Here is a 26,253-nt window from a genome sequence, read left to right as displayed (position 1 = left end):
ACCTGGGAGGAAAATGGGGAAAGAATAAGGAAGACGTTGGGCCAGCCCCAGAGGAAGTGGTTAACGTAGGGTCGAGGCATCCCGGCTCGGGTGCTCACGGGAGTCCGTGACTCCTCTTTGCCCCACCTCCTTGTCTCCCTATGCTGTGCTCAGTCGCTCAGTCATGTCCGACTCTGCAACCCCATGGACTGCAGCTCGCCAGGGTCCTCTGTCCATGGGGATCCTCCAGGCAAGAACACTGGAGTGGGATGCTCTGCCCTCCTCCAGGGGATCTTCCCAACCCAGGGATCAAACCCAGGTCTCCTGCATTGCAGGTGGGTTCTTTACCGACTAAGCCACGAGGGAAGCCCTAGGAGTTGTCTTCCTAGGATGAACGAAATGTACTTGAATGGGCTCTTGGACCACAGCGGGTCCACCAGATGGCAGTGCTTCCGGGGCTCAGACCGGACAGGGCCTGCAGTGTAAGAGAGTGGCCACCAGAGGGCAACACAGGGACTAGCGGCTGAACCACGCTGCTGGTTGCCTAGTAACTGTGACGCAACGGGCTCCCAGTTTGCACCCTCCTCAAGGCCTCCCAGGTTATTTCTAGCCTAACAAAGACTGTTGCACAAGGAGTGGCCTCAGGAGTCCCAGAATTGCCTCTCCTTTAAGCCTGGAGAATCTAAAATGGTCCAGGGACCCCAAATCCAGCTCCACCCTGGCGTCTAGGGGACTGAGCAGCTACTGTTCCTGCTCTTCGGAATGTCAAGGATCACGAAAAGAAAATAAACATTTTCCATTCCCCTCAGTAGCTCCACAGTCATTGGGACGCTCTGGTTTCCCTAGTGGCTAAAACAGAGCAACCTGCTCTCTCTCCCCTCCCCCACCTTCCCCTTCTAAACTGGGGCTGCATTAATGGCAAATGACCTTAAGCCAGACCTTGAGCCTCCAGCAGCTGAACTGTACTTCAGAGGAGTGGGGGGTGGGGTTGGCGGTGGGTGATAAAGCCCAATTCTGACCTTCTGTGGTCTCAATTCTCTCCCTTTCCCCCAAGAATTCTGTCCTTGCCTCAAAACTCTCCCTGATTTTGATGACCCTGAAAACAGAATTCTTCCAATTCCAGATGGTAAGTATGACCCGAGAAACCAGAGAGGGAACCAAGAAAGTGAAGCAGACACATGACAAGGAGTGTGGTTATAATGAGCTCAAAGCCTGTGCCGGTCTGGTCTGTGAAAGGACCTGGGTGAGACGAGGTCAGTGCCCGGGGTAGTGTCAGGGGGTCCTTCTGGCCGGGGCAACAGTAGTGATTCCAGGCACGTCTCTGGGTCATGAGAAGCCAGCTGGTCCTGGGGTTGGGCTCTGACCTGGGGCCCAGGTGTTGATCACTAAGGTGTCAGGGTCTCCGAGGGGCACCGTGGTGGAGGATCACACAGGCATGTGAAGCTCGTTGTACTCGTCCTGGCCATCTTCATCAAAGTTTGGTTCAGCATCTTCAGAGTCCAACTGTAGAAGGGAATGGAAAGTTGGGAAAGGCAGGGAAGTGGGCTTGCCGCCTCCCATTCACTAGCTCCTCCTCTGGCTAGCAGCCCTCGCTGTCCTCAGACCTTTCCAGCCTCACTGTCTACAGGGACCATGGCCCCAGGCTGAAGCACCTTCCTCTGGCCAAAAGCTTCAGGTCACCCCCTAGTGACGCCTCATAATAATAATGATGATGATAGCAGCTACCACACAGAAAAACTTTCCTGGTGCTCCGAGCTCCTGGGGTGCCCTTGTACACCACGTGTGAAAGGACAGTTTTCAAAAAGATCCCCCTTCCTCTAGCTCAGAGGTTCCCAGCCTGGACCAGTTTCACGGAAGACAGGTTTTCCGCAGAACGGGATGGGGGTGGTGAGTGGAGATGGTTTCGGGGTGATTCAAGCACATTGCATTTACTGTGCACAGTATTTTCTATTATTATTATTACATCAGCTCCACATCAGATCATCAGGCATTAGATCCTGGGGAGTGGGGACGCCTGCTCCAGCTGACAAAAGCAGGCCTCAGGATGGATTTCAATGCCACCCACCCCACTTGTCCCTCAGCTGTGTGCTTTTGTTCAGGACACAACCTGCACAATTGTCTCCAACAGCCTCTGCTTCCTTCACGCCAAACCACCCATCTCGTTGCTTTATCTGGACTTGTGTTTAATCCTCACCACAATTTCATAAGGGAGAATCTATCAGTAGCTGTGCTTAGTCGCTCTGTCGTGTCTGACTTTGTCCGACCCCGTGGACTATAGCCTGCCAGGCTCCTCTGTCCATGGGGATTCTCAGGCAAGAATATGGGAATGGGTTGCCATGCCCTCCTCCAGGGGATCTTCCTAGCCCAGGGATCGAACCCAGGTCTCCCACATTGCACCATCCCTTACCGCCTGCAGCTCCCTGTCCTGGAAGAGCCGGGGCAGAAGGCAACGCCTCAGAGGCACTGTGAGCAGCAGCACGAAGGGAAAGGCGAGTGAGGCCACCGTGGACTTGACCACCCAGAGCAGTGCGATGCAGCCCAGCTGAATGCACGTAAAGAGGTGCATCCGCCAGGTCTTCACCTGGGGAACAGGTGTCGGGTCTCACCACATCCCTGGGGACTCGGCTCCGCAGGTCCCAACTTATCCTCCGGAGTCATCGAGTCCATCTCCAGCGCCGGGGTCCCTCGGAGTCCCCCCATCACCCTGTCTCCCCATCTCCACACTTCCTGGCCCTACCTTGGTCACGTAGGGCTGTTCGGGATGGTGTTTTGCCGGCATGAGGATGAGCAATAGACGCTGGGACAGCTGGATACCAGATAGCGATGTGACCCCCATGTACAGGAAAATCCCAAAGAGCACGGCCAGTGGGATCCGACGTAGCACAGCCCCCATGACGATGGACAGGCCTGGAGGAGGAGACAGACACCCCCATGATGATGGACAAGCCTGGAGGAGGAGATAGACACCCACGGGACCCCTCCAACTGCCCCTGTGGGGATGGATGACCCTGTGCAGTCACTGTGACCAAGAGAAGATGCAGCCGGACAGAGAACCAAGGAAAAAGCCACATGGAGTGTCAAGGAACAGGTCTGGGGTCAGAGCCAGGGCTATTCATGATGCATTTGGAAACTCAGAAGAGATCTGGGTCAAATCGAGGATGGAGAAAGGATTTCAGGTTCCAGAAGGCAAGTCTGTGGGGTGGGGGCCGGGGCTTTACAAGGTGGGCGCTCTCACCTACAAGGCTGGCAATGAGCACTCCAGTGACCCGCTGCTCCCGCACTTCCTGGATCTGGGGCTTGTCGCCGGGCGCAATGGCAGTGCGCATAACGGTCAGCGCGTTCACATGGGTCACCGAGCGGACGGTGGCGGCCGTGAGCCAGGGCAACCCAAACAACCCACAAAGCCCACCCAGGGAGCCGATCAGAAGCAGGTCCAGGTGGAAGCCAGAGCCTTTGAGCAGCCTCCGCGCCTTCTGGCTAACGATGAGCCTGGGGGGGAGCAGGGGTGAGGGGCAGGTGGGCACACACAGCGGGGATCAGAAGTGGGTGGAGGACATGCAGAGCAGAGGCTGTCCGCCAGGACCTGCCAGCTTTCTCTTTCAAGCTCTCAAACTGAAATTCTCACATTTAAGCAAGTTTGAGGCAAATTCCCAATACTGTGGATATTCAAATACCACAAAAGCCAGATGCCAGCTCTCACCACGTCATTGTGGTTTAACCAAAATGAAACACATGTGAGGATCACTGGCTGAGACAGCATGCCGCCAGGGTGTTCTGAGGACTGTCAAGTGCCACCCTGCAAGTGGTGGTGGCGAGAGACAGATATCCTCTCAGAGCACCACGGGGACATCATGCCCCAGGTCCAGGGACCCCCCCAGGGGCAGCCAGTCCCACTACCCCACTCCTCCCCCACCTCCTCCACCCAGGGCCCACCCAGTCCCCTCACGCAGTGATCTGTGTCTCCATGAAGATCAGGATGAGGACCAGGAGTGCGGGCACGGCAGCCGCCACCATCATCCAGGGCGGGAAAGGACGCGCACTGCCCAGGGGCGGGATGAACCACGTGCGCTTGTTGGGGGAGGTCACCGAGAGCCCCGTGGGCACCGTCAGCTTCTGCACAGCCAGAAGGAAGACCAGGTTCAGGGACGCCAACAACTCCACGTAGCAGCTGTTGCCGCCCAGCTCTGTGTCCCCGGCACCAGGGCTCCAGGGAATTAGGATGTGACCAGCTTTGGGGAAAATTAGTTCTGTAATCCTTCAAAGTCATTGTCCCTCCAAGGGTCTGGCAGTGAATGAGGAAATGATCCACCTTCTCCCTGAGCCCCAGAGGAGCTGACAGGAGATCTGCTCTGGGGGCACCTGTCATTCTGCCCCCAGTCTCATACCAGTTCCTCCAAGAGTCTTGACTAGGGGTCACATACAGCCCCAGAACCCCTGCTGGCCTCTGCAGCTGGACCACATGGCTGCTTCTGAAACCCCCCACCTGCCCACCCCTGTGTGGCACCAGCATGTAGCCATTCCACTAGGAAAGCTGGGTTCCAGCCCTGACTGGCTGCTGGGGCAGTGGGGATCTGTTATGGCCACCCTCTTAAGGCTCGGGGGGTGAGAACCAGCTGCCAGAGGGGGTTGGGGCTCACTCACCTGTGTGTAGGTGTCTGTGATGGAGTAATCCACCAGGACCATCACCAGAATGGAGATGGGGATGCCGAAGTCCCCGATGATGCGGCGAGCCTTGAGAAGGACCAGTCAGGGGAAGGGAGCCAGAGGGGGATGAAGGGAGGGTCAGGAGACTGACATGGAGGCTTATTACCCAGACCCTTCTTGAGCCTGCAGTAGTAGCAGCATTAGTCACTCCGTTGTGTCTGACTCTTTGTGACTCCATGGACTGTAGCCCAGCAGGCTCCTCTGTCTATGGGATTCTCCAGGCAAGAATACTGGCGTGGGTAGCCATGCCCTTCTACAGGGCATCCTCCCATCCCAGGGATCGAACTCAGGTATCCTATACTGCAGGCAGATCCTTCACTGTCTGAGCTACCAGGGAAGCCTGAGCAGGAGCCAGAAGTCTCCTGACCTGTCCCTTTAAACCCCACAGGTGCCCACACAGCCTAGGAGGGCATTCCTCTCCTGGTCACACTTCCCTGAGGACTTCAGACAGGGGCGGGGGGCTGCACGGACTTGGCTGGGGTCTCCCATGACCAGGAGAAGGCAGGAGCCCCTCCTCTCCAGAGCGGAGCCTGGTGGTGCCAGCAGGAACAGAGGGACGCCCACAGGGACTCTAAAGGCCCTACTCCCGCCGACCATGCACCTTGCCGCCCAGGAAGCGGCTGTTTCTGAACTTGCGCAGGAAGAAGGCGATGAGGAAGGTCCCCAGCATGAGGATGAGGGACAGCAGAGCCGTGTTGGGCTGGTTCCTGGGGCCCGGCGGCCCCTCGGTGGGGGGCAGGGCACTGGCATTCAGGTCCAGCTCCGCCTCCAGGGCTCCCGCAGGGGGGTAGAATGGCAGCAGTGGGTGCTCCGTGAACACCTGGGTGGGTTACAAGGTTGCCCCAGTGCTCACCTGGGCAGGTGACCCTGACTTCACAGCATCAGTACACATCTGTGACTGATCAGTACACACTGTGACACCCCTGACCAGGCAACGTAACACAGGACCTCCAGCTCCATCTCATACACACACTCACACTGCTTCTCTACACACAGTGACCCAAGGACCCCCCAGCCCAGAAGCACTGACAGGGCCCCCCTTTCATCCCATACTGGTGCAGGCGAATCCCGGACTTTAAACCTCTGGCTTTTGACTCCTGCCCTTCAGCTCAGATCTGGCTGAGAGCATCCTCACCCCCCACGCCCACAACCTACAGAGCCTTCCTCCTTGTTCCCTCCCTCTCCAGTGCTCCACACCCCACCCAGGGCGCTGTCCAGCCCCCACATAAACCCACCCCCAAGACCTCTGGGAGCTGCCACCTTGTAGAGCTTGTGGAAGGTCTCATAGATGAAAATGAGCGAGATGAGGAAGGCGAAGATCTCCTGGGTGAAAGGCGAGATATAGCGGACCAGGAAGCTGCCTTCCGCAGCCACCAGGGCGAGGACGAAGACCACCAGCCAGAGGCCAACCCACACACGGCCCGTGAGATACTCCAAGTTCTGGGCCCGGCAGAACTAGAGATCAGCAGAGAGAGGCACTTACCCACAGCCGTCTGCCCTGGCTGTCAGGGCCCCACGGGACAGACGGGACAGGTGAACCCCGAAGGAGGGGAGGGAGTCACCCCGAGGGCCCATCACCTGGGCCAGGGGCACAAGGTAGAACAAGTGCCCCTGGGAAGGGACTGGGTGGCAGTCACCTTGAAGAAGGCTTCTTCGAAGACGAGCAGTGGCCCCGAGAAGCCAACCACGAGCAGAGGCTGGGCCCCCAGCAGAGAAAAGAGGACGCCAAGCACAGCCGTGGACACGATCAGCTCAGACACACCCATCAGCCCCTCCGTCTTCTCCCCTGGAGCGAGCGAGGGTCAGTGGGATGGCTGTGGCCTGGCTCCTTCTACCTGGCCCCCCTTTCTCATCTAGCGTCCCCTAACCTGTGCTGTGTTGTGTTGAGTCACTCAGTCATGCCCGACTCTTTGCGACCCCATGGACTGTAGCCCACCAGGCTCCTCTGCCCATAGGGATTTTTTCAGGCAAGAATACTGGAGTGGGCTTCCATGCCCTCCTCCAGGAGAATCTTCCCAACCCAGGGATCAAACCCAGGTCTCCCCCATTGCAGGCGGATTCCTTACCATCTGAGCCACCAGGGAAGCCCTCCCCTAACCTGGGGACCCAGGAAATACAGAGCAGCGCCCCCCAGAGTGGTAGACAGGGCCCCTCACCACCGTCAGCACCAGACCCCCAGGGTGGTCACCGGATGCCCCACTCCCTCTCACATTACAGTCATCCCAGAAGCGACCACGGGACCCCCTGGCCCAGAAACGCTGCAGGTGACACTGAGTCCCCTCACCTCTCCTCCTGCCCCTCACCTAGCAGCCCCCCGAAGGTGATGGCAGGGCTGAGGGCAGCAAAGTAGATGAAGAGCACGGCGGCCACGCACTGGGAGTGCAGGGCGTCCCGCAGGTCGCTGGGGTAGTGCGGGTACCGGCGCTTCACGTCCCGGACAAGCCCCCCAAACACCGAGCCAGTCCGGAGCAGGGGGTCGTCATCAGGGGCAGGCTCAGAGCCCCCCAGTTCCATCGACAGTTCTGGGGGAACACAGGGGCTACTGGAACCTTGTGCTGGGAGCAGGGCCTGGGCCGCATCCTTCCCAGCCCGGGTCCCATGGCAGAGACATGGGTCAGGGATTGGAAGCCGGACTGCGGGACTCAGGAGTCAGACGGGGCCGGGGAGACACGGGTGCGGGGGGCCCCGAGCCCCATAGGGTCGGACCTTTCCCTGGGGCCACGTAGCCGCCCTGGGTGGTCAGCTCGGCTTTGGTCTGCTCACGCTCCCGGCGCTTTCGGAGCAGCTCGCGCTGGAAGGCAGCCACGGAGCGCAGCAGGTCCCGGCCCTCCACCTCGGACGGGGGGATCACGATGCTGCCATCCAGGAACTCGCTGATCGCGCTCAGGAGGTCCTGCCGGTCATCCGCCTGGTAGGCAGCCTCGTGGAACAGCTGGGGGCAGGAGAGGCAGGGGCTGAGCCCACAGCCCAGGGAGGGGCGCCTTCAGGGAGGAGGTGCTGGGCCATCACAGAGCCAGAGGCAAGGGGGATGTTCAGCCACACACACAGGTCCAGGATGCTGGTCAGAGCTCTGACTCAGGTCCCTTCTGTCAGGGAGCCACCACCCCTCACCCTCGGGAGCGTTCTCTATCCCCCTGGGAGAGCCTCCAGACTTTTCCACAATGCAACAGTGACGCCCGGCATGGCCTTACCAATCCAACCTCCATTCTCATTGGAGAGTGCCCACAGCCTGCTGGTCCATAAGTATCTCGAACACCATCCCTGGCTAGAGGGCCCTCCTGTCCAAGCCCTGGAGGATCCTACCACCCTTTCAAGTCTCCTGTCACATCCAAAGCTTCAGAGTCTGGGCTTCTCTCCTGCATCCACCTCCCTGTGCCCCAGCCCAAGGCTCCCTTTTCTGTCTCAGCTCACAGCTCCCTCCACCACTCCAGAGTACTGACTTCACCCAGGGGGGGTCGTAGCACCCCTGCATCCATGGGTACCACTGGGGAGCAGCAAGAGGGATGGGGAACAAACAGGGCTCTGGGGAACAAGACCCACCTTGTCAGACATGAGGGTGGCAATGGAGCGCCCAAGCTCGTGATAGTCGGTGCTCGTGTGGCTTGGCCCCAGCATCACGAAGAGGAAGCGAACTGGCACGGGGACCTCAAGCACAGACTCCAAGAGTACGGCCTCGTTCAGGCGCACAAAGGCGGCCGCTGGCTGCTCCAAGAAAGGCACACAGCCTGGAGGGAGAGCAAGGCGCAGGGTGCTGGGCAAAGGGGAGCGGTCAAGGCAGCCCCTGCAGGGGATATTTGGGGCCATCATGTACAGTTGAGCAGGTTGCACACTGCATAAAGGAACCCCAATCTAAAGAAGTCCTATTTGTTTATATGTTTGTACATTTATTATAATTTACCAACAGGTGGAAATCAAGGGTATTAAGGAAGAGATGCCTTTGTCTAATTCTCACAAAGGTGCTATATGGTACTAGCAGCAGGCCAAGAGAGCAGAAAACTGAACAGGAAGCAGACAGAGGATTAGGGAAGAAAAGGTTGGGGCAAGATGGGTTGAGAGGAAGAGAAGGGGCAGGTTGAGGGCCTGGCTGGAATGGAAGAGGCAGCCAGCAGGTCAGAGTCAAGACAAGCAGACTGCGGTGGAGGCATCCACACCCCGTAATCCCTATCCCCAGCGCCCATCCCTCCTTACCCACGAGCACAACAGTAGCCTCAGCATCTTCAGGGATCTTCTCCAGCAGCTTCAGGCTTTTCCCCCGGTGACCATCTCCCCCGGGCATGTGCAGGGGCTTCTGAGGACGCAGAACTGGAATAGGGCTGGGACCCAGACCGGAGGCCGTGGCAGGCCCTCCCATCCCTCGCTCCAGGCCTGGACTCTGCCTCCAACCCCTGGATCTGGGCCTTGCTTTCTCCCCGCCGCGTCCCACAACCCAGCCAGGGTGGGGGCTCCTGGTGATATGCCCCACATCAGGAGGGGACCAGCCCAGGATCTGGACCCCTCCTCCAAGCCCCACCACCACCGCAGCTTTATCTTATTTAAATGGCTCCCCTGGCCCTGCCCCATGATCCCATTTAAACCTCTTGTTTCTCCATGCCTAGCTTGGCACCAGGCATCCAACCTTCCCGACCCACTCCACAAAACTCTCCCTACCCTCCAGCCCAGGTCAGAGCAAGGCAACTGACCTCCTTGGCCTCAGGGTCGTGAGGCCAGAGTGGGGCTGGCTCCCCCAGGTCATCAGCCATGGTGGGCACTGCACCGTCAGGGCCATGGCTGGGGGTTGGGTGGTGATTCCCTAGGACCGAGTTCACACTGGAGCTGGATGCATTTCGGGGAAAGAAGCCACTGTCCTTGTCATCATTGGGATGGCTGGAGAGAGGGCAGAGGGGGCAGGCAGGTGAGCAGAAGAGGCCCTTGGTGGCCTGAGGTCATGGGGAAATGAGAAATGGAGGGTCAGGGCCTCCATTCTCTCTGCCTCAGTGTAAGAAGGAACTTTCTAATGGTTGATACTTTCTAATGGGTGAAGGAATGAGCTCTCTGTCGCTTGAGGTATTCAAGCAGACTGGAAAGAGCCATTTGAGAGAATCTGTGCTCCTGGAAGGCAGCTGAACCTGAAGGCCATCCCCCCTCCCAGGCACCCTACCCTTGCACCTGTGTTTCAGCAGCAGAGTGCGAAGGACACTGGCCCTGTCCTCCGGCCGGATCTGGTCAGATACAATCATGGTCTCCACCACGAGGTGTGCGATGCCTGGCAGAGTGGTCTGCTCCAGGTCGAGAAGGGCAGCCCCTGGGGGAACAGACAGGGAAGGGATCTCGTTCCCATTAGATATAGAAACACAACCCCCGCCTCAGTGGCCTTGCTCCCCCAAGGGCAGGCAAGTATGCTGGGTGAGCATAGCATCCAATGCACCCAGGCAGATACACAGTTCCATGTGGCCACAGCCCAGCCTGAAAGGGATAGAAAAAGAGACCATGGGGTGAGGGCACAGCCCCTCCTTGCCCAGAGAGGCGTCATCTGTCGGCTTACTGCCTGGACAGATACTTACTGTGCCCCAGGTATAGAGCCAGGTCCCCAGGCACAGCCCCACCCCTCAGAGTACGGCTGTGCGGACCCCACATTCCCGAGAGGCAGCCAGACTTCGCCTGGCACCAAGGCATCGTCCCAGGAGCTGGGGAGCCTGGCACCAACCGAGCTCTGCAGCACCCCTACCGTGGGCTATGGTCCTCCTGAGTTCCAGCAGGCTTCGGAAGGAGAGCGAGGCCACGTGGGGCTTCCCCCAGCGCTCCGTCTCTTCCTCCACGTCCTCCTCAAACTTGATCCAGCGGGCCGTCTCCCGCCAGTGGGGCTCCTGGCTGCGATCCAGCATCAGCTCGTTCAGCTCCACAAACACCTGGGGTGGGGTGCCCAGGGTGAGGGCCTGGGGGGCCGCCAGGTGGGCCCGGCTGTTCTGGGGATGTGGTGATGGGCCAGGCAGGTAGGGAGGGAGGGAGAAGGTGGGAAGAGAGGCAAGAGGAACCATCCCATCCCCATGGGGTCTGGTACCTCATGGGGCCGCCGGTCCAGCTGCTGCTGCTTCTTCTTCCTGCGTAGGACGGGGGCCAGGCCGCTGGCGCTGCCCCTCCCACTCTGTGTCCGAGACGGCTTCTTGACCAGGTGCCGCCGCACGCCAGGGTTGTCCTCCAGCCGGTGACCTGCGGAGAAGGTGGGCTCAGCCATCCCAGGGCACGAGCTCGGGGCCCCCCGGGGTCATGGCCAGCTCCCCAAGCTCCACCCAGCCAGTCAACTTGGGGGACGCCACAGTCACCCAGGGGCCACGCCAACAAAACCACATTGTCCTGGGGGGGGGGGGCGCATTTCATACACGAGGAGACTAAGGCCCAGAAAGGGGACAAGGCTAGTCCAAAGTCACACAGGGGACGCTGTCTAAGCCACAGGAAAAAGGCAGACCCCCCACCCAACCCAGTCCACAGCCCCTGCCATGGCCACTGCCTCTCAATCTGTAGAGCCAGGACCCACAGTAAGTCCCCAGGCTCTGCACCCTCAGCACTTTGCCTGTGCCCCCTGGCACCCACATCCCCCGCATGGGTACACTCAAGCAGAGCTTCCCTCCCTCTCTCAGCACACGCCCCTTCCAGGCCTGGAGCTGGGACAAGGCCAGCAGCCCAGTTACTCACAAGCCAGTCCCCCCGCCATGGGGCTCAGCTGGCCCCTGATGGATTCCCACAGGTCATAGTCCTCAAAGTCCAGCACAAACATCTCTAAGTCTTCTGAGGTCAGCGAGTCTCGAGGGCTGGGGGCTGGAGTCCCCCCAGGGCCCTCAGCATGGTCCTCAGCATCCCCGGGCCCAGGGCTTGATGCCCCCTGGGGCTCTGTGACCTCCTCCAGTGGGCTCGTCATCCCCTAGATGGCCGAGGCTGCAGCCCCTGCTCCTTCCCAGAGCCCTGGCTCTCCGGAGAGATGGGAGCCTGGACAGCGGTGGTCTTGGTCCAACCAGAGCTGCAAGTGGCTGGGCCTCCCAACCCTGACTCCCCAGGTCCCCAAGCCTGCTCCTCACTGCTTCCAGCCCCCACGCTGGGTCTGTAAACACGCCCTCCCCCTGGCCCCCCCATCCCGTTGCCACTGCTGCTGCTGCTGCTGCTCCTGCTGCCATCGGATTGTTCCTGTCCCTGTCCTCAGGCCCTGGCAACTTTCCATGACGTATTGAGCTCAAAGCCCTCCCCCTCACTCCCCCCCCAACACACTGTGGTTCCAAGGGGGAGGAGGGTGAGGTCGGTGATGCCCCTGGCCTGGGCACAGTGCCCCATGGGTGATGACAGGTGGCACAGAAACCAGGGCACTGATAAGATGGAAGGAATGTGCCGAGATCACAGCCAGGCCCAGTCGAGGGTGGTGTGGTGGGAGCAAGGGGGCCCTGACACAGAGAGAGGCAGAGCCAAGATGAGTGGCCCAGACTCAGGAGGCTGGTTTGGGGCAGTGGGAGGGGCTTAACAAGAGTTTGCCCCAAGGAGAGGAGCCTCGGGAGAGGGGGTACAGGATGTCTCTAAACGTTACGTGGGGGCTGCCTCATTCCAGGGGTGACTCAGAGGACACAACCAGGACGGAAGGGCAGAGGTGTCGCCAGGGGAAATCTCAGCTCTGGCACCCGAGGCATGGCCTGGTGAGGTAGTGAGCTCCCCATCACTGGCCACATTCCAGCAGGCAGGGATACCGCAGAGGGGCTCAGCCCTGGGTTGGGGAGAGCACCGAGCTTCTCCAAGGTCCCTCACAGGCTGGGCACTCCTGGGAGTGGGTGTCACTCACTCTTCATGTCGTCCAGGTCTGCGGAGCCCAGCATCTGGGCCTCCGCCTCATCAGTGGGCACCTGCTGCTCCGGGCCGCCCGGGCCGCCCAGGGCACTGCCCGGGCACAGCCGCTCCCGCAAATCATAGCTGGCCGATGGACTCCACGGTCGGCCCTTCTCTCCAGTGACTCGGGAGACGCGAGCCCGGGGACTAGGAGAGCTGAGAAGGCAACATGGCAGCCTTGAACTTGGCAGGGAAGCTCGGTAGAGATGGGCCAGGTGAGGGGGTTCCCCTGCCCTCCCCCAGCTTGGGATGGGGCTGGACTGGCCCACTGCAGACTAAACAGAGGCTTCTCCTGGGCAGAAAAACAAAGCTTAGCTCCACCTTCCTGAGCCCATCACGCCAGTCTCCAGGTCCTCTGTGTCCCATTCTCCTCTCCACCCAGACACCCTCTCTCTCCTGGAAGACTGTCCCTGCCGACCCTCCGGTCCTCTCCTCCTGGTCCTTCCTGCAGAGAAGGGGCACGCCCTGCCTGCCTCCTCTGCCCCCTCTCTCATCTCCTCCCAGCTTCTTCTCTGGGGTCAGAAAGGAGCCTGGGACTTGCACTGGGCTGGGCCAGGGGCCAGTACCTGACCGAGTGCTGGGGGCTCTTGTCCGAGTTCGGGCCCACTGAGGGCAGGGGCTTGGTGAAGGTGGCCCTCCCAGAGAGGCCGGGACTGTCATCTTCGTCACTTCCAATGGAAAACTGTGGATAAACCGCATGTGCCCTGGGTCCGTGCCCCGACTCAGCCCCCCAACCCCCCACTGCCAAGCCTTCCCTCCTCTCCACACCCCTCCCTGAGCAGCCAGCCCCCCTTCGGGGATCCCTACCTTTGCTTTCGGTGGGGACCCTGGGGGTGGGGGTTCCACAGGTTCTGCCTCAGATTCCCCCTCTTCTTCCTCTTCCTCCTCCTCTTCATCCACTCCGGCTCCCCCCTCCTCCTGGATGGGAGGGGTCCCCTCGGAGGGGGGAGCAGAGGTTTTCTCCTTCTTCCTCTTCCTCCTGGTCTGCCGAGCAGAGGTGGGGGGCAGTCGCCGCAGCTTGTGGGGTGGAGGCAGGCGTGCCGAGAGCGGGTGGTGAGTGTGGTGGGATGTGTGTCGGTGAACTGGGGGTGCAGGAGAGGCGGTTGGGGCCCCCACAGCAGAAGGGGGCCCCTCACCACCCTAGGGGCACACACCTTATTATTCTAGCTCAAGGCCGCAAAGAAGGGCACCCTGGTCCTTCCTCCAGAATCAGGCTCCCCCCAACACCTGTATCCACAGCCTGTCATGGGTAAGGCCTGGTAGAGTGGGGGATGGAGTGATAGAGAGGGGAGGATGGGGCTATGAGAGGCCAGGATACAGCAAGGAAGGTAAAGGTGGAGTCAGCAGAGACAAGGAGGGGAGGAGAGGTGGCCGAGAGGAAAGGGCAGGGCCAGAGGAAGGACAGAACCTTGAGGAAGATGAAGGTCACCAAGGGTGGCCTCGGGCCCATCTCCCTACATCTCCCCTGGGTCTGGGGCCCAGCTCCCCTGGCAGGCAGACAGGTGATGGGTGAGTGAGGCAGGATGACTTGACACGGCGTGGTGGCCCAGCGCAGCATCCAGCATAAGATGGCCCTGGGTGACCCAGCCAGTGGTGAGCACGGTGATGGTAGCAAATGAAGGTGATGGCGGTGAGGGCGGCCACACTAGGGGTCCCCAGGCTACCCACACTCAAAGTCCCGCTCGCTGTAGCTGCGGCTGGGCTTCTCGGGGTCCCAGGCCGGGGGCTTGCTGATGAGGTCCCCAAACCTGCTCACAGCCAAGGTCTTGCCCAAGTCATCGTCCTCCTCCATGTCTGGACTCAGAGGTGGCTCCTCCAAGGGCACCCGGACCTGCAGACCCAGCAGCCTCTCCTAAGGACCCTCGACCCATGAACTCAACACACCAACCCCAATTCCAAATCCCAGGTGGAGGTGGGGGAGACCAGCAGACCCCATCTTCTACTCCCTGAGGCCCAGACTGGGGTCAATCTCCGATGCTCTCAGGGCTTGGGGCCAGAGGGGTCAACAGATGGGAAAAATACCAAAAGAACCCCTCTCCTTCTCCAAACCCCTGCCCAGCTCCATCCCTGGATCGGGGAAGGGGGGGGTCCCAGAGTCGACCGGAGGACACCCCCACCTCCTCCAGAGGTCCCTCCCCCTCCTCTTCTCCCACCCCCGCGAGCGTCAGTCACCTGGGGTAGGGGGGAGGCGCCCCCGGGTGGCGGGATCACTCCGTTGGCCATGTCCGGAGAAGCGGCTTGGGAGGCTCGGACTCACTGAGGGACCCGTGACCCGGGTGAGAAGAAGGGGGCGCTGCGCGAACCTAATGGGGAACCCTGGGGAAGGAGGGCGGGGTCAGGAGCCTCGCGCCGCCGCCCCCTCCCTCTCTCCGGAGCTGGATCCCTCGGCCTCCCCAGCGCCCATCCAGGCCCCGCCGCACCCCGGACGCCCCCGGGCCAGGCCCGCCGCGCCCCGCCCCGCCCTGCGGTACCTCGGGGCTCCGGAGCGTGCGAGGCCCGGGCCGGCCGCCGCGCCCCATCTCCCTCCGGCGCGGGCTCCAGGCCTGTCGCCACGCAGGGTCGGACGGCCGGGGGGCGCCCGCGGCCGCGGGGAGTCGGGCGGACGCAGGCGCCGGAGCCCGCAGCCCGCGGCTCCACCTCCTCGCGCTCGGCTCCGCAGCTCCGCCGCCGCCGCTGGGCCGCACAATGGGAGCCGGCGGGCGGTGACTCACCCCGCCCCGGCCGGCCCGGCTCCCACGCGCCGGCCCCCGCAGGACCCCACCTTTCCACCAGCCTCTTCTCCCGCACCCCACGCTTTGCCCCGGGCTGGTGCGCCGCCCTCCACTCCCACAATCCTCAGATTCACGCATCAACCTTGCTTTTAGCCTCCCCTCCCCGCAAGAGTTCTGGAGGCGACCCTCCGCAGACGCCAGCCCCTCCGACCGTGAGAACAGAGCTCGCAGACCTGGGGGAGCACTCACCACCTGTCCCTTCGGTCCCGACATAGCCCCAGATGCCTGGCTCCTGCTGCCAGGCACCGCCCAACATTTGACCTTGGCAGTTACCTCCCCTCCCTGGGCCTTGGTTTCTCCATCCTAGCCAGAGGGGCCTGGAATCGGGGCGTTCCAAAGTTCGCTCCAGCCCTAAGATTCTCTGGCTCAGTTTCCTCAACTTTCCCCCCTCCTCCACTGCCTGAAGTAGTCACTTCTCCGTTCCCAAGGGCAAAGTCTTTGGAAGGCGACACTGGATCCCAATTTGACCCTCTGGGGTCTGGATGAAACTGGGCAGCTAGCGCAGTGCCATGTCCCTAACTGTCCCTCGGTTTACAGCTGATGAAGACATGTCCCTAAATCCTTAGGAGAACTTAGGAGGATGTGGGAGGGAGAACCCAGGATGGAGCTGATGGGCAGGGGAGAATGGCACTGGCCAGACCAGGGAGAGGGAAACCAACATTGCCAGTGGGGTACGGAGTCCTGGGCATGATGGGCTCCAGGTGGGAGAGGAGCTTTAACCCTGTGACCTTGGACGCATAATTTACCCTCTCCCAGCCCTGCCCTCTGGCTCAGGTGGTAAAGAATCTACCTGCAATGCAGGTGACCCAGGTTTAATCCTTGGTGGGCAAGATCCCCTGGAGAAGGGAATGACTGTCCACTCCAGTATTCTTGCCTGGAGAATCCCATGGACAGAGGAGCCTGGTGGGCTACAGATCATGGGGTCGCAAGAGTGGGACACAACTGAGCGATTGACACACCCACACACAGCCCTGCCCTCAGCTGGGTCTCCGCTCAACCTGAAGGAAGATTTTCTACATTCAGAGCCGACAGCAGGGAGAGTGGAAGGCAGCTAGTATCGGCTGAGGACTTTGTCCAGTTTCAGCCTCTCCATCCTCCTCTTGGCCTCATCACAGCTGAGATTCAGGGAGGTTGTGACCCTGCCATGGTCGCAGCCGGGAAGCAGGCTGCTGACAGGGCATCTTCAGTATATGTCCCGGCCACCGCCAGTTACTGCTCCCAACCTCTTTCAGCAAAGGAGAGGTCGTCAGCCTTGCAGGCTCACAGGATGTGGAGAGGGTGAACCAAGACACCCACGTGAGAGTCAGCTGGGTGTAAGTAGAGTGTGTGAACTGTGCCCTGAAACTCAGGGTGTGAGACCCATCTGTTATAGGTTGAATTGTGCACCCTTCCCCGCGCGCACACACACACACACATGCCACCAATTCATAGGTTGAAACCTTAATCCCCAGTACCTCCAAAGGTGACCTTATTTGGAAATGAAGTCATACTGGGAGAGGGTGGGCTCTTTTTCTAATATGAAAGTTGTTCAGTTGCTGAGTCGTGTCTGACTCTGTGACCATGTGGACTGCAGCACTTCAGGCTTCCCTGTATGTCACTGTCTCCCAGAGCTTGCTCAAACTCATGTCCATCGAGTGGGTGATGCTATCCAACCGTCTCATCCTATACCGCCCCCTTCTCCTCCTGCCTTCAATCTTTCCCAGCACCAGGTTTTTTTCCAATGAGTTGGCTCTTGGGATCAGGTGACCAGAGTATTGAATGGTGTCCTTATAAAAAGGGGAAATGTGGACACAAACACACTCGGGAGAATGCCGTGTGAAGTTTGGAGTTGTGCTGCCACCAGCCCAGGAACGACCAGAACCTGGAACAGAGCCTTCCCTCGGGCCTTCAGAGGGAACACAGCCCTGCTGGTGTCTTGATCTCAGACTTTCAGCCTCCAGAGCTGTGAGACAACAGACTTCTGTTGTTTAAGCCATTTTGTTCATGGAACTTTGTTAGGGCAGCCCCAGCATGCTAATATATGGCCCAGTCCCTTATCACTCTGAGCCAGGTAACTCGGTTCCAAGTCTCTACCTTGCGTGCTTTGGTGGAGCCTACCCTTGCTCAGAGCTACATAGGAACCTGGGAGTGCCCCCCCTTGGGAACATTTCCCAGGACCCTCTGACACCTGGTTCTGCTCGTGGCCTCGGGCTCCATCTCCTAGCCTGTAAAGTCAGATGGCAGTACTTTAATACTGAGACAGCTTGGGGAGGGTCTTGCCAACCTGGTCCCTGGATATTGATGCCTTAAGGGCACCACACAACTCATCCCTCTGAGGCTCCACCCTCCCCAGGGATTAGCCTGAGCACAGGTGTCGTCTTCCTAGGGCCTCAGACTCCCATCCTCTTCCCAGTTGGGGAGTTCCCCACTCTGCCCCCAGTCAGAAGCTTTGGTCTCTAGCTTTGCAAGCCCCTTCCTCTATCCCCTAGCCCCTGGGGAGGGAGATGGAGTGAAATCTCCCTTTAGAGGATCTTTGGACACCCATGCTCATTGCTCCTTCCAGGGAGGAGAGCGAGATGCTGGTGGCCCCAGCTGTTTCAGACCAACTCCTCCTATTAACAGCAGTGTGTGCTTTCGTTATTCCCACTAAGATCTCCTGGCATCAAGAGGCTTTTCCACTGTGTCCCACTATCTCCAATGCACCTGTAAATTGTCAGTCCCCTATGGTTTTTCCAGTGGTCATGCATGGATGTGAGCGTTGGACTATAAAGAAAGCTGAGCGCCGAAGAATTGATGCTTTTGATCTGTGGTGTTGGAGAAGACTCTTGAGAGTCCCTTGGACTGCAAGGAAATCCAACCAGTCCATCCTAAAGGAGATCAGTCCTGGGTGTTCATTGGAAGGACTGATGTTGAAGCTGAAACTCCAATACTTGGGCCACCTGATGCAAAGAGCTGACTCATTGGAAAAGACCCTGATGCTGGGAAAGATTGAGGGTGGGAGGAGAAGGGGACGACAGAGGATGAGATGGTTGGATGGCACCACTGACTTAATGGACATGAGTTTGGTTAGACTCTGGGAGTTGGTGATGGACAGGGAGGCCTGGCGTGCTGCAGTCCATGGGGTCACAAAGAGTCGGACACAACTGGGCGACTGAACTGAACTGTGGAAAGTTCCCAATGAAGTCATTGCTATAACAAAGGAGTGTGCCTTGTATATACAAAGGATAGCCACTGTGTGTGTGTGTGTGTGTGTGTGTGTGTGTGTGTGTGTGTATTGGAGGTTTTGGTGCCCAATAGAAAATAGAAGCTCTGGTAATGTGGCTGGCCGTTATTCCCAGCTCTCCCTTCCTCCTCAGAATACCACCTAATATTCGTTATTCCCTTGCACAAATTCCTTTGCAGTTGAGAGTAGCTATTGTTTGCAGCTTGCCATCCTGACTGACAGAATCAAAGAAATGGGCTCTGAGTCCAGGGCACAGGCTGAACAGGCACCAAGCATTAGAAGTACCAATATCAGGGAGCTGGGGAAGAGCACAAGAGAGAGAATGATATCCTATTAGCAGGCCCGGGTAGCCCTGCCTCTTCTGTTACTACATCATTCCTCACTCACTATCTTCATCCTTTAATCCTAAAGATAATGGGAAAGATTCCCTGGTGGTCCAGTAGCTAAGACTCTGCGCTCCCAATGCAGGGGACCCAGATTCAATCCCTAGTCAGGGAACTAGATTCCACATGCCACAACTGAATTTTCACACACTGCCACTAAAGATCCCATAAGGGAAGGGAAGTCGCTCAGTCGTGTCCGACTCCTAGCGACCGCATGGACTGCAGCCTACCAGGCTCCTCCGTCCATGCTGCTGCAACTAAATCCTGAGTGCTGCAACTAAGACCCAGTGGAGACAAATAAATAAATAAATTTTTTAAATAAAAAAAATTTGTTTAAGATAATGGGAATTCCTGGTTGGCATAGTGGTTAAGATTCTGGGCTTTGACTGCTGTGGCCCAGGTTCAATCCCTAGTCAGGGAAATGAGATCCTGCGGGCCCCACGGCTTAGCCAACAACAACAAAAAAACCCATAAAGGTAGCAACCATGATCATTTCATCACCCTAAATTTAGGTACAAACCACTTTAATAATCATATTCTCATGAGTTCACAACAACCCTCTAAGGTAGAGCATCTTAATCCCATTTGACAGGCAAGAAGAGTGAGGCTCGGGAAGTGCAAGTGACTTGCCTAAGGTCAAAGGCTCCTAGCCAGCATGGCTGGGAATTGAACCCAAGGGCTTGTGGCTGCATGTCTAGTCTTTATCCGCATATACTACAGTGCCCCCTGCCCCCACCACCACACCTTGGTGCCTTTCCATAGCTGTTAAAGACCCAAATAAATTTATATACAAATAAATATACAAATTTATTTTGCATACAAAACAAATTTGTATACAATAATTTTGTATACAAAATATACTTTGTAAAAATATACAAACAAATATACAAATTTATATACCAAAAATATACAAATAAATAAATAAACCTTCCGTGCGCAGAGGGAAAAACTGAAATATACCACTCACTTCCCAGATGAGTTTTTTAAGGAGACCGCATCTTTGCTACCAGAAGCCACACAGGGGAAGGATCAAGCAGCGCTAGTTCATAGACCTGTCATTGGTAATTGCATGACCTGGAGCAAATTATTTACCCTCTATGGGCCTCAGATTCCTCATCTGCAAAATGGCAATTAGAACAGGATTGATGGGCTTCCCTGGTGGCTCAGTGGTAAAGAACCCGCCTGCCAGTGCAGGAGACACAGGTTTGATCCCTGATATAGGAAGATACCACAGGTCATGGATCAACTAAGCCCATGCACCACAAATCCTGAGCCTGTATTCTAGAGCCCAAGAGCCACAACTACTGAGACCACATGCTGCAACTATTGAAGCCCAAGCACCATAGAGCCCGTGCTCTGCAACAAGAGAAGCCACCACTATGAGAAGCCTGCACATCGCAGCTAGAGAATAGCCCCCACTCACTGCAACTAGAGAAAAGCCTGTGCACCAATGAAGACTCAGCACAGCCAAAAACATTTTTTTAAGTTAAAAATAAAAAAAAGAACAGGGTTGTTAAGAGAATGACATGAATTCTTCTGTGTGAAGCACTTAGACCAGTACCTGACACATAGTGTTTGATTAACATTAAACTAGCCTCAATACTACTACAAACCAGAGACACAAAAGCCCTCAGGTAACTTGCAGTTTGAAAAATGATGAAATGTACACACATGAAATGAGTGAAAATTGGCTTACATCTCAAAGGGCAGTGTGTCTTGCAGCCAAACTGGAGCTACCAACCACACCAGTTCAGAGAAGACAAAGATGTGATGCAAAATCTACCTCCACCAGGTAGGTTCTGACAGTCCTTGGCCAGTGGACCAATCTTTGCATTTATAACCCTAACTTGGCAGGATGAACAGTTTCTGGAAGACAGTAAGGTCTGGGTTCAGGTAATTTCAGGCTGTCACTGAGACTGGCCTGGAATTCCCTCTTGCCAAAAGCAGCTCCTCCTTGCTCCCCAGAACAGACCACCCAGTGCTGAATGCTGTTGACTGGCCTCATTGTATGTGTGTGTGTGAATCACTCAGTCATGTCCGATTCTTTAGGACCCCATGGACTATAGCCCACCAGGCTCCTCTGTCCATGGAATTCTCCAGGCAAGAATACTGAAGTGGGTAACCATTCCCTTCAGGGGATCTTCCCAACCCAGGGATGGAAACCAGGTCTCCTGCATTGCAGGCAGATTCTTTACCGTCTCAACCACCAGGGAAGCCCCAGCCTCACGGTGAACAAGAACTTTTTTTACTGGAGAAGCAACATGGCTTTGATAAAAAGCCCAGACTCTGGAATTAGAGATGCTATATATAAATGCCAGTTCAATGCTTGGCACAGAATAGGTGCTCAATAAATGTCACTCTTCTTATTTACTATTGTTGTTACTCTGCAGTGGTTTATCCTGTAGTAGTCCTTGTGTCCCTCAGTATACCTGACCCAGTTTTGAAACAAACCCCTCCCAGGGCTCTCACCCTACAGAATCCACCTTTCAGCTCCAGAGGTGTGGAGTCATTTGCACTGGGGTGGCATTTTTGACATGAGTCTAGGTCCTTTCACTCTCCTTCCCCAGACAACTAGCCCGCTTTACATTTCATTATTTGGGGGAAATGGGTGAGAGAGAAAGCCAGCGAGCCTTTCTGCCTTTTGTTCATTCAGAGCCAAAGTCTTAGGAAACCTAGGAAAGTTTGAAGAGGAGGAAAAAGAAAAGGTTGGCAAGACCCAAAGTGTCTTGGCCAGGAGCTGGGGGCGAGGAGGGAGGTAGAGGAGCTACTCTTTGCCTTCCCCCATCAGCAAAGAAGGAGGTTCCCCCACACCCCAAGGTGGGGGGCCAGGAGGAGGCGGTCAGGGATTCCTGCCAACCCCACGGGATGGGGACTTGAAATAAAAGGTTGTGTTGAAAATGTTTTAATGCTTCCTGCACCCCAAGTGTGTAAACTGAGACACACACACTCACTCTACATTCTACACCAGGTGTTGGGTACACATCAGTGAAGAAAACCTGACGTGGCCACTGCCCTTAGGCACCTTACAGACAACAAGCAAGCCAATGCATAAATTTATGATTATGAAATGGGTCAAGCACCATGGGGGGAAAGGCACATTTACAGGGAACATTCAGGTAGCATAGTTAAAAACGTGCTCTGTGAGGAGGAGACAATTACGCGAAGACCTGAAGGGTAAGAGAGAATCAGCCGTGCAGTGAGGGGTGGGGTGGGGAAGCGGGAGAAGCACCCAGAGCAGAAGGAAGAGCTCAGGAAAGGCTCCGTGGTGGGAAAGAACAGCATCTGTGTGGGGATTTGGGTGCTGAGGATCTGGATGTGGTGGGATGCAGCAGCCCAGGAAGCTGGTGCCACAAAGGGACAGATTTAAAAGGACTAGAGGGTGGGTATCCTGGAAGGTCTAAGAGGGTATACGGTTTCAGGGAGAGAAAGAGAGCCTGAATTTGGGATCCAGCATCCCCTTGGTGAGAATCTCCTTTCTTAACCTGTGTCTCAGTTTCCTCCTCGGAAACTAGAAATCACACTTTTCCTTCAGGATTGTACCGAGTGCAATGATGTCAATGAAACGATTAGAACAAAGTGCTGGTCTAGAGCTTAGTCACTTCATTCGTGTCCAACTGTTTGCGACCCGATGGACTCCTCTGTCCATTTGACTTCCCAGGCAAGAATACTGGAGTGGGTTGCCATTTCCTTCTCCAAGTAGAACAAAGTACATGGCCGTTATGATGACATTCTCCTTCTATAATCTTTCTCGTCCTCATGACCCAGCTCCAAGGCACCCTTCCCCAGTCCCTTCCTGGGAGGTAAACCCCTTTAGAGCCAGAGCCTCATATCCCACCCTCTTCTGACAAAGAGCCTAGCACACTTCTAAGAATTCAATAATGTCATGGCACTGAAGGCCAGTGCACAAGTAATTATAGTAACTAATAAACTGAAGAATGTTTTTGTGGAGGGCATAGAAGTCACTAGTTTCAAGATGATCAAATGACCAAGTATGGGCCAAGAGAAACATGTCATGGCTTACTCACGTCCCGGGCACTGTCTGAGGTTCCCTTTGAAGGACCCTGGAGAAATAGCCACTCATAAACACCCAGGCAGAAGATGCAGTCTTTCCTCCCTGCTTACAAAGGACTTTTCTAGGCAACAAAGCACATTGTATTAACAGGCAAGGTTTTTTAAAACCAGCATCTATTTACTGCCTCATGGTTCACCTAGCACTTCCATGTGTATCACCACACTAGACAATTTTGTGACCTGGCTAAGTTATTGATTAGTCATCCCCTCACTGTAGACGAAAGAGCCACAGAGCAGCAGGGGCAAGTTGCCTTACTATGGTTAAATAGTGAGATGCGAGACTAAGACATAATCTTGGATCTTTCAGATCTAAATCCCCTGTGCCTTTTCATGTATGACCATCACACACGCTGACTCTTGAGTAGGTGGGTGCAAAATACTGCACGCACCCAGAGACGGGCAAAGCAGCCACACAGAACAGTGGCTGAGGTTCCAGCCACAGCTACCCAATCTGGGCAGGGTTTTCTTAGAAGCTACTGCAGCATCTTGGCAAAGGAGGACACCACCCCTCACTCCACATGATATGACCCATCAGCAAAGACAATACCTCTCCCGTTAAGAAAGAGGGAGAGGTTTTCAAGTTGACCTGCTCCCCTTCTTCCAAAGTCTTCAGAATCGAAGTTTACATCACTCAGTTTGGCCACTGATTCCCCACCCCAAAGCCTCATATAAATGTTTAATATAACTTTCGAATCACAATACATTGTTTTAAAATATTTTTCAATAAAAGTTTAAAAAAGACCTCAATACCACCCTTCTCCTCCATCTACCTTGTCCCATCTTCATCCTCTTTTTATTTAATAAAATATTTAATGTGTGTGTATGCTAAGTTGCTTCAGTCGTGTCCAACTCTGGACTGCAGCCTGCCAGGCTCCTCTGTCCATGGGGTTCTCCAGGCAAGAATGCTGGAGTGGGTTGCTGTGCCCTCCTCCAGGGGATCTTCTGGACCCAGGGTTCGAAACTGCGTCTCTTACGTCTAACCTGCCTTGGCAGGTGGGTTCTTTACCACTAGCGCCACCTGGGAAGCCCCCAAATCCTTTTATTCCCTCCATAATCTATTTAATACAAATAGAAGCAAATGTGAATGTCTGTTTCACCCTCTCTCACCTTGTTTCTACAGAAAATGTGACTTGGTGCTGTTGTGTACAATTTCAGAGAGCGAATCCTTTCTCTCCACCACCTCGGGCCTCCTCTGCCGGCAAGCCCAAGGCCAAATAGGCAATCGATAAGCACTCTTTGGAAGGGAAAGGCCAGGCTGAGTGGCCAAATTGATCCCTTGGGTCAGTTCAGGGTGTAGAAGTCAAGTCCTGCTGACTAACATCTATGCATGCGTGCCAGGTGGCAAAGCTGTGGTCCGTCAGAGGAGGAGTGATGTCCCGGCACCTCCTCCAGGTGGGGTGCAGGGCTAAAGGTCAGACACCCGCAGGAGTGTGATGGCCTCAGCAGAGAACACTAGCTCCTCTGTCCTCTGACTCACCAAACAAACAGCATCCACAGGACAAAGAGTGCAGAGGACTTGTTACATTGTTACAGAAAACAAAGATATGCCCAGAGATTTTAAGCAGGAGGAAATGGATGAAGCTTTTCTTTCAGGTCCGCCAGCCTCATTCCGCTTTCCAGATCACCCTGAGGTGACTGGAGATCATTCTACCCCATCCGGACCATGACCCAGTGGGGCTTCTGGGAATGTGCTTGTCCATGGACCCGGCCTCCCTGAAAGGCGGCTCTGGGCCAGCAGCTGGGGAAGGCCTTCGGCAGGACCAGCACGGACTCTTGTTGGCAGATGGTGCCAAATCACTGATGGGGAAGGGGCTGTGCTCACTCCCAAGAAAGTGGACTAATATTTTTGGGAAGTTTTAATTTGCATCAATTAAAAATTCAGGCCAGCTCTGAGCAAAACAGAAGTAGGTGAACTTATTCCCTGAACCTCTGCACTGTCTTCCCTGGGCCCCTCCAGCCCCCTGCAGGCCTGTCAGTGAGGGATCCTCCACCCTGGCCAGCGTTTCCCAGCTGGCCAGTTATCAGATTCTCGCACAGTTTTATCCCCACTCTCCTGCCAGACCAGATTAGGGCCCTGCAGGGAAGGGAAGAGAGAAACCATCTGGCTCCAAGAAACAGGAAAAACCTGTCTCTGGAGCCTCAGCACCAGCCTTCAGGTCTGGGTCATGTCTATACACTGACGGTTCTTTTCTTGAGCTTATCAGCTCTGTATCTTTTGACCAAAGGAATATGAGAAAGGCCTGGGAAGATTAGATGCTTTAAGCAATGCATGGAACATAGTAAGGGGTCACTAAGCCATGGCATCTTGTTACAGGTGAGGACTGTTTAGGGGTGTTCCTCTGTGAATCTCCAAATCTTATATCCTGGCCCCACCACGTCCACCCTACCGTTCTGGTCCAGAGAGCAGTTGTTTCATGGGAGTCATTTATGAGCACTGGAGAACCTCTCTTGCCCTGAGGTATGCTCTAATGGGCTCTGCGGTAGAACCTGTGTCCTTTTAACCCCTGCTGAGTGAAGGAACAATAAACGCATCCCATCAGTGGATTTATGAATGAGTCTGTAATGCACATGCTTCAGGAGACAGACAATGCTGACCCACACAGAGGTCAGGAAAGGCAGAGCTGCTAAGAGTGACCCTAACTACCCTAACGCCTTCTCCCCACTGGGGCCCAGCAGTTGTCCTCCTTCCTCAGAATCCAAGGACCTGGAGACAGGACCATCAGTCATTCATGAGGAGGGCCTGAGGCTGAGTGACCGTCCCTCTGCAGTACTGATTCCTTCTTACACAGTTCCATTCTCCCAGGACCCAGTTTGCAGAGGGCTGGCTGGGTCAAGCGTGGGATCGGACCCCAGAAGGATTTAAGTCTCCTCCCTGCCCCCCAGCCCTAGAAGCACCTGGGGGTGCTTTTTCCTCTATAACTCATCTTAGCTTTGTAATGAGTCCCCACTTCTAACCAATAGAAAAGTTAGCCTAACATTTCAGTGAACTCAGTCCAGTGATTTAAACACAATCGGTTTGAGTCTAACTTGGTCACTTCCCTACATGGGTGCCAGGGCTATCCCTTTCTCCTGCAGTGGCCCCTGCACACTCTCCAGCACCCTCTCAGCCGGCCTCTGGGCCCCACTATAGGCCCACATGATCTTCTGGGCCAGCTTCCTTCTCCAGTCGAGGAATATCTGAGCAAGTGTCATCAGCCCTATTCTTTTTTCATTTTTATTGGTGTAAAGTTGATTTACGGTATTGCATTAGCTTCAGGTGTAAAGTGCATCAGTTATATACATATATCCATTATTTTTTAGATTC

The 26,253-nt window shown here is 56.1% G+C and overlaps 1 protein-coding gene across 9 annotated transcripts; it reads right to left on the bottom strand.

Annotated features, from left to right (window-relative positions):
- Positions 1 to 1,145: 1,145 nt before the first annotated feature.
- Positions 1,146 to 15,691, bottom strand: SLC4A3 (solute carrier family 4 member 3). Of its 9 annotated transcripts, XM_081584318.1 has the most exons (24): positions 14,994 to 15,191; positions 14,695 to 14,838; positions 14,191 to 14,353; positions 13,677 to 14,096; positions 13,330 to 13,604; positions 13,089 to 13,204; positions 12,479 to 12,678; positions 10,721 to 10,869; positions 10,388 to 10,568; positions 9,829 to 9,964; positions 9,363 to 9,546; positions 8,872 to 8,971; positions 8,224 to 8,408; positions 7,390 to 7,615; positions 6,987 to 7,205; positions 6,321 to 6,469; positions 5,944 to 6,138; positions 5,285 to 5,503; positions 4,621 to 4,710; positions 3,926 to 4,092; positions 3,215 to 3,468; positions 2,717 to 2,886; positions 2,387 to 2,560; positions 1,146 to 1,482 (listed from the first exon to the last, which is right to left on the bottom strand). In XM_081584318.1, the coding sequence occupies exons 7-24, from the start codon at positions 12,510 to 12,512 to the stop codon at positions 1,405 to 1,407; spliced, it is 2,910 nt and encodes a 969-aa protein (XP_081440444.1). In that variant the 5' UTR covers positions 12,513 to 12,678; positions 13,089 to 13,204; positions 13,330 to 13,604; positions 13,677 to 14,096; positions 14,191 to 14,353; positions 14,695 to 14,838; positions 14,994 to 15,191; the 3' UTR covers positions 1,146 to 1,404. The 9 variants fall into 9 exon arrangements, with proteins under 9 accessions (XP_081440444.1, XP_081440436.1, XP_081440441.1 ...); XM_081584310.1 differs by lacking the exons at positions 13,677 to 14,096; positions 14,994 to 15,191 and adding an exon at positions 15,483 to 15,691; XM_081584315.1 differs by lacking the exon at positions 14,994 to 15,191 and adding an exon at positions 15,483 to 15,586 and having other exon boundaries at positions 13,330 to 14,096.
- Between the last annotated feature and the right edge of the window lie 10,562 nt (positions 15,692 to 26,253).

Source organism: Giraffa tippelskirchi, chromosome 3 (genome assembly GCF_054371585.1).
Source record: "Giraffa tippelskirchi isolate mGirTip1 chromosome 3, T2T-mGirTip1v1.2.pri, whole genome shotgun sequence".
Classification (NCBI taxonomy): Eukaryota; Metazoa; Chordata; class Mammalia; order Artiodactyla; family Giraffidae; genus Giraffa; species Giraffa tippelskirchi.
This window is presented reverse-complemented; position numbering and strand designations above follow the sequence as displayed.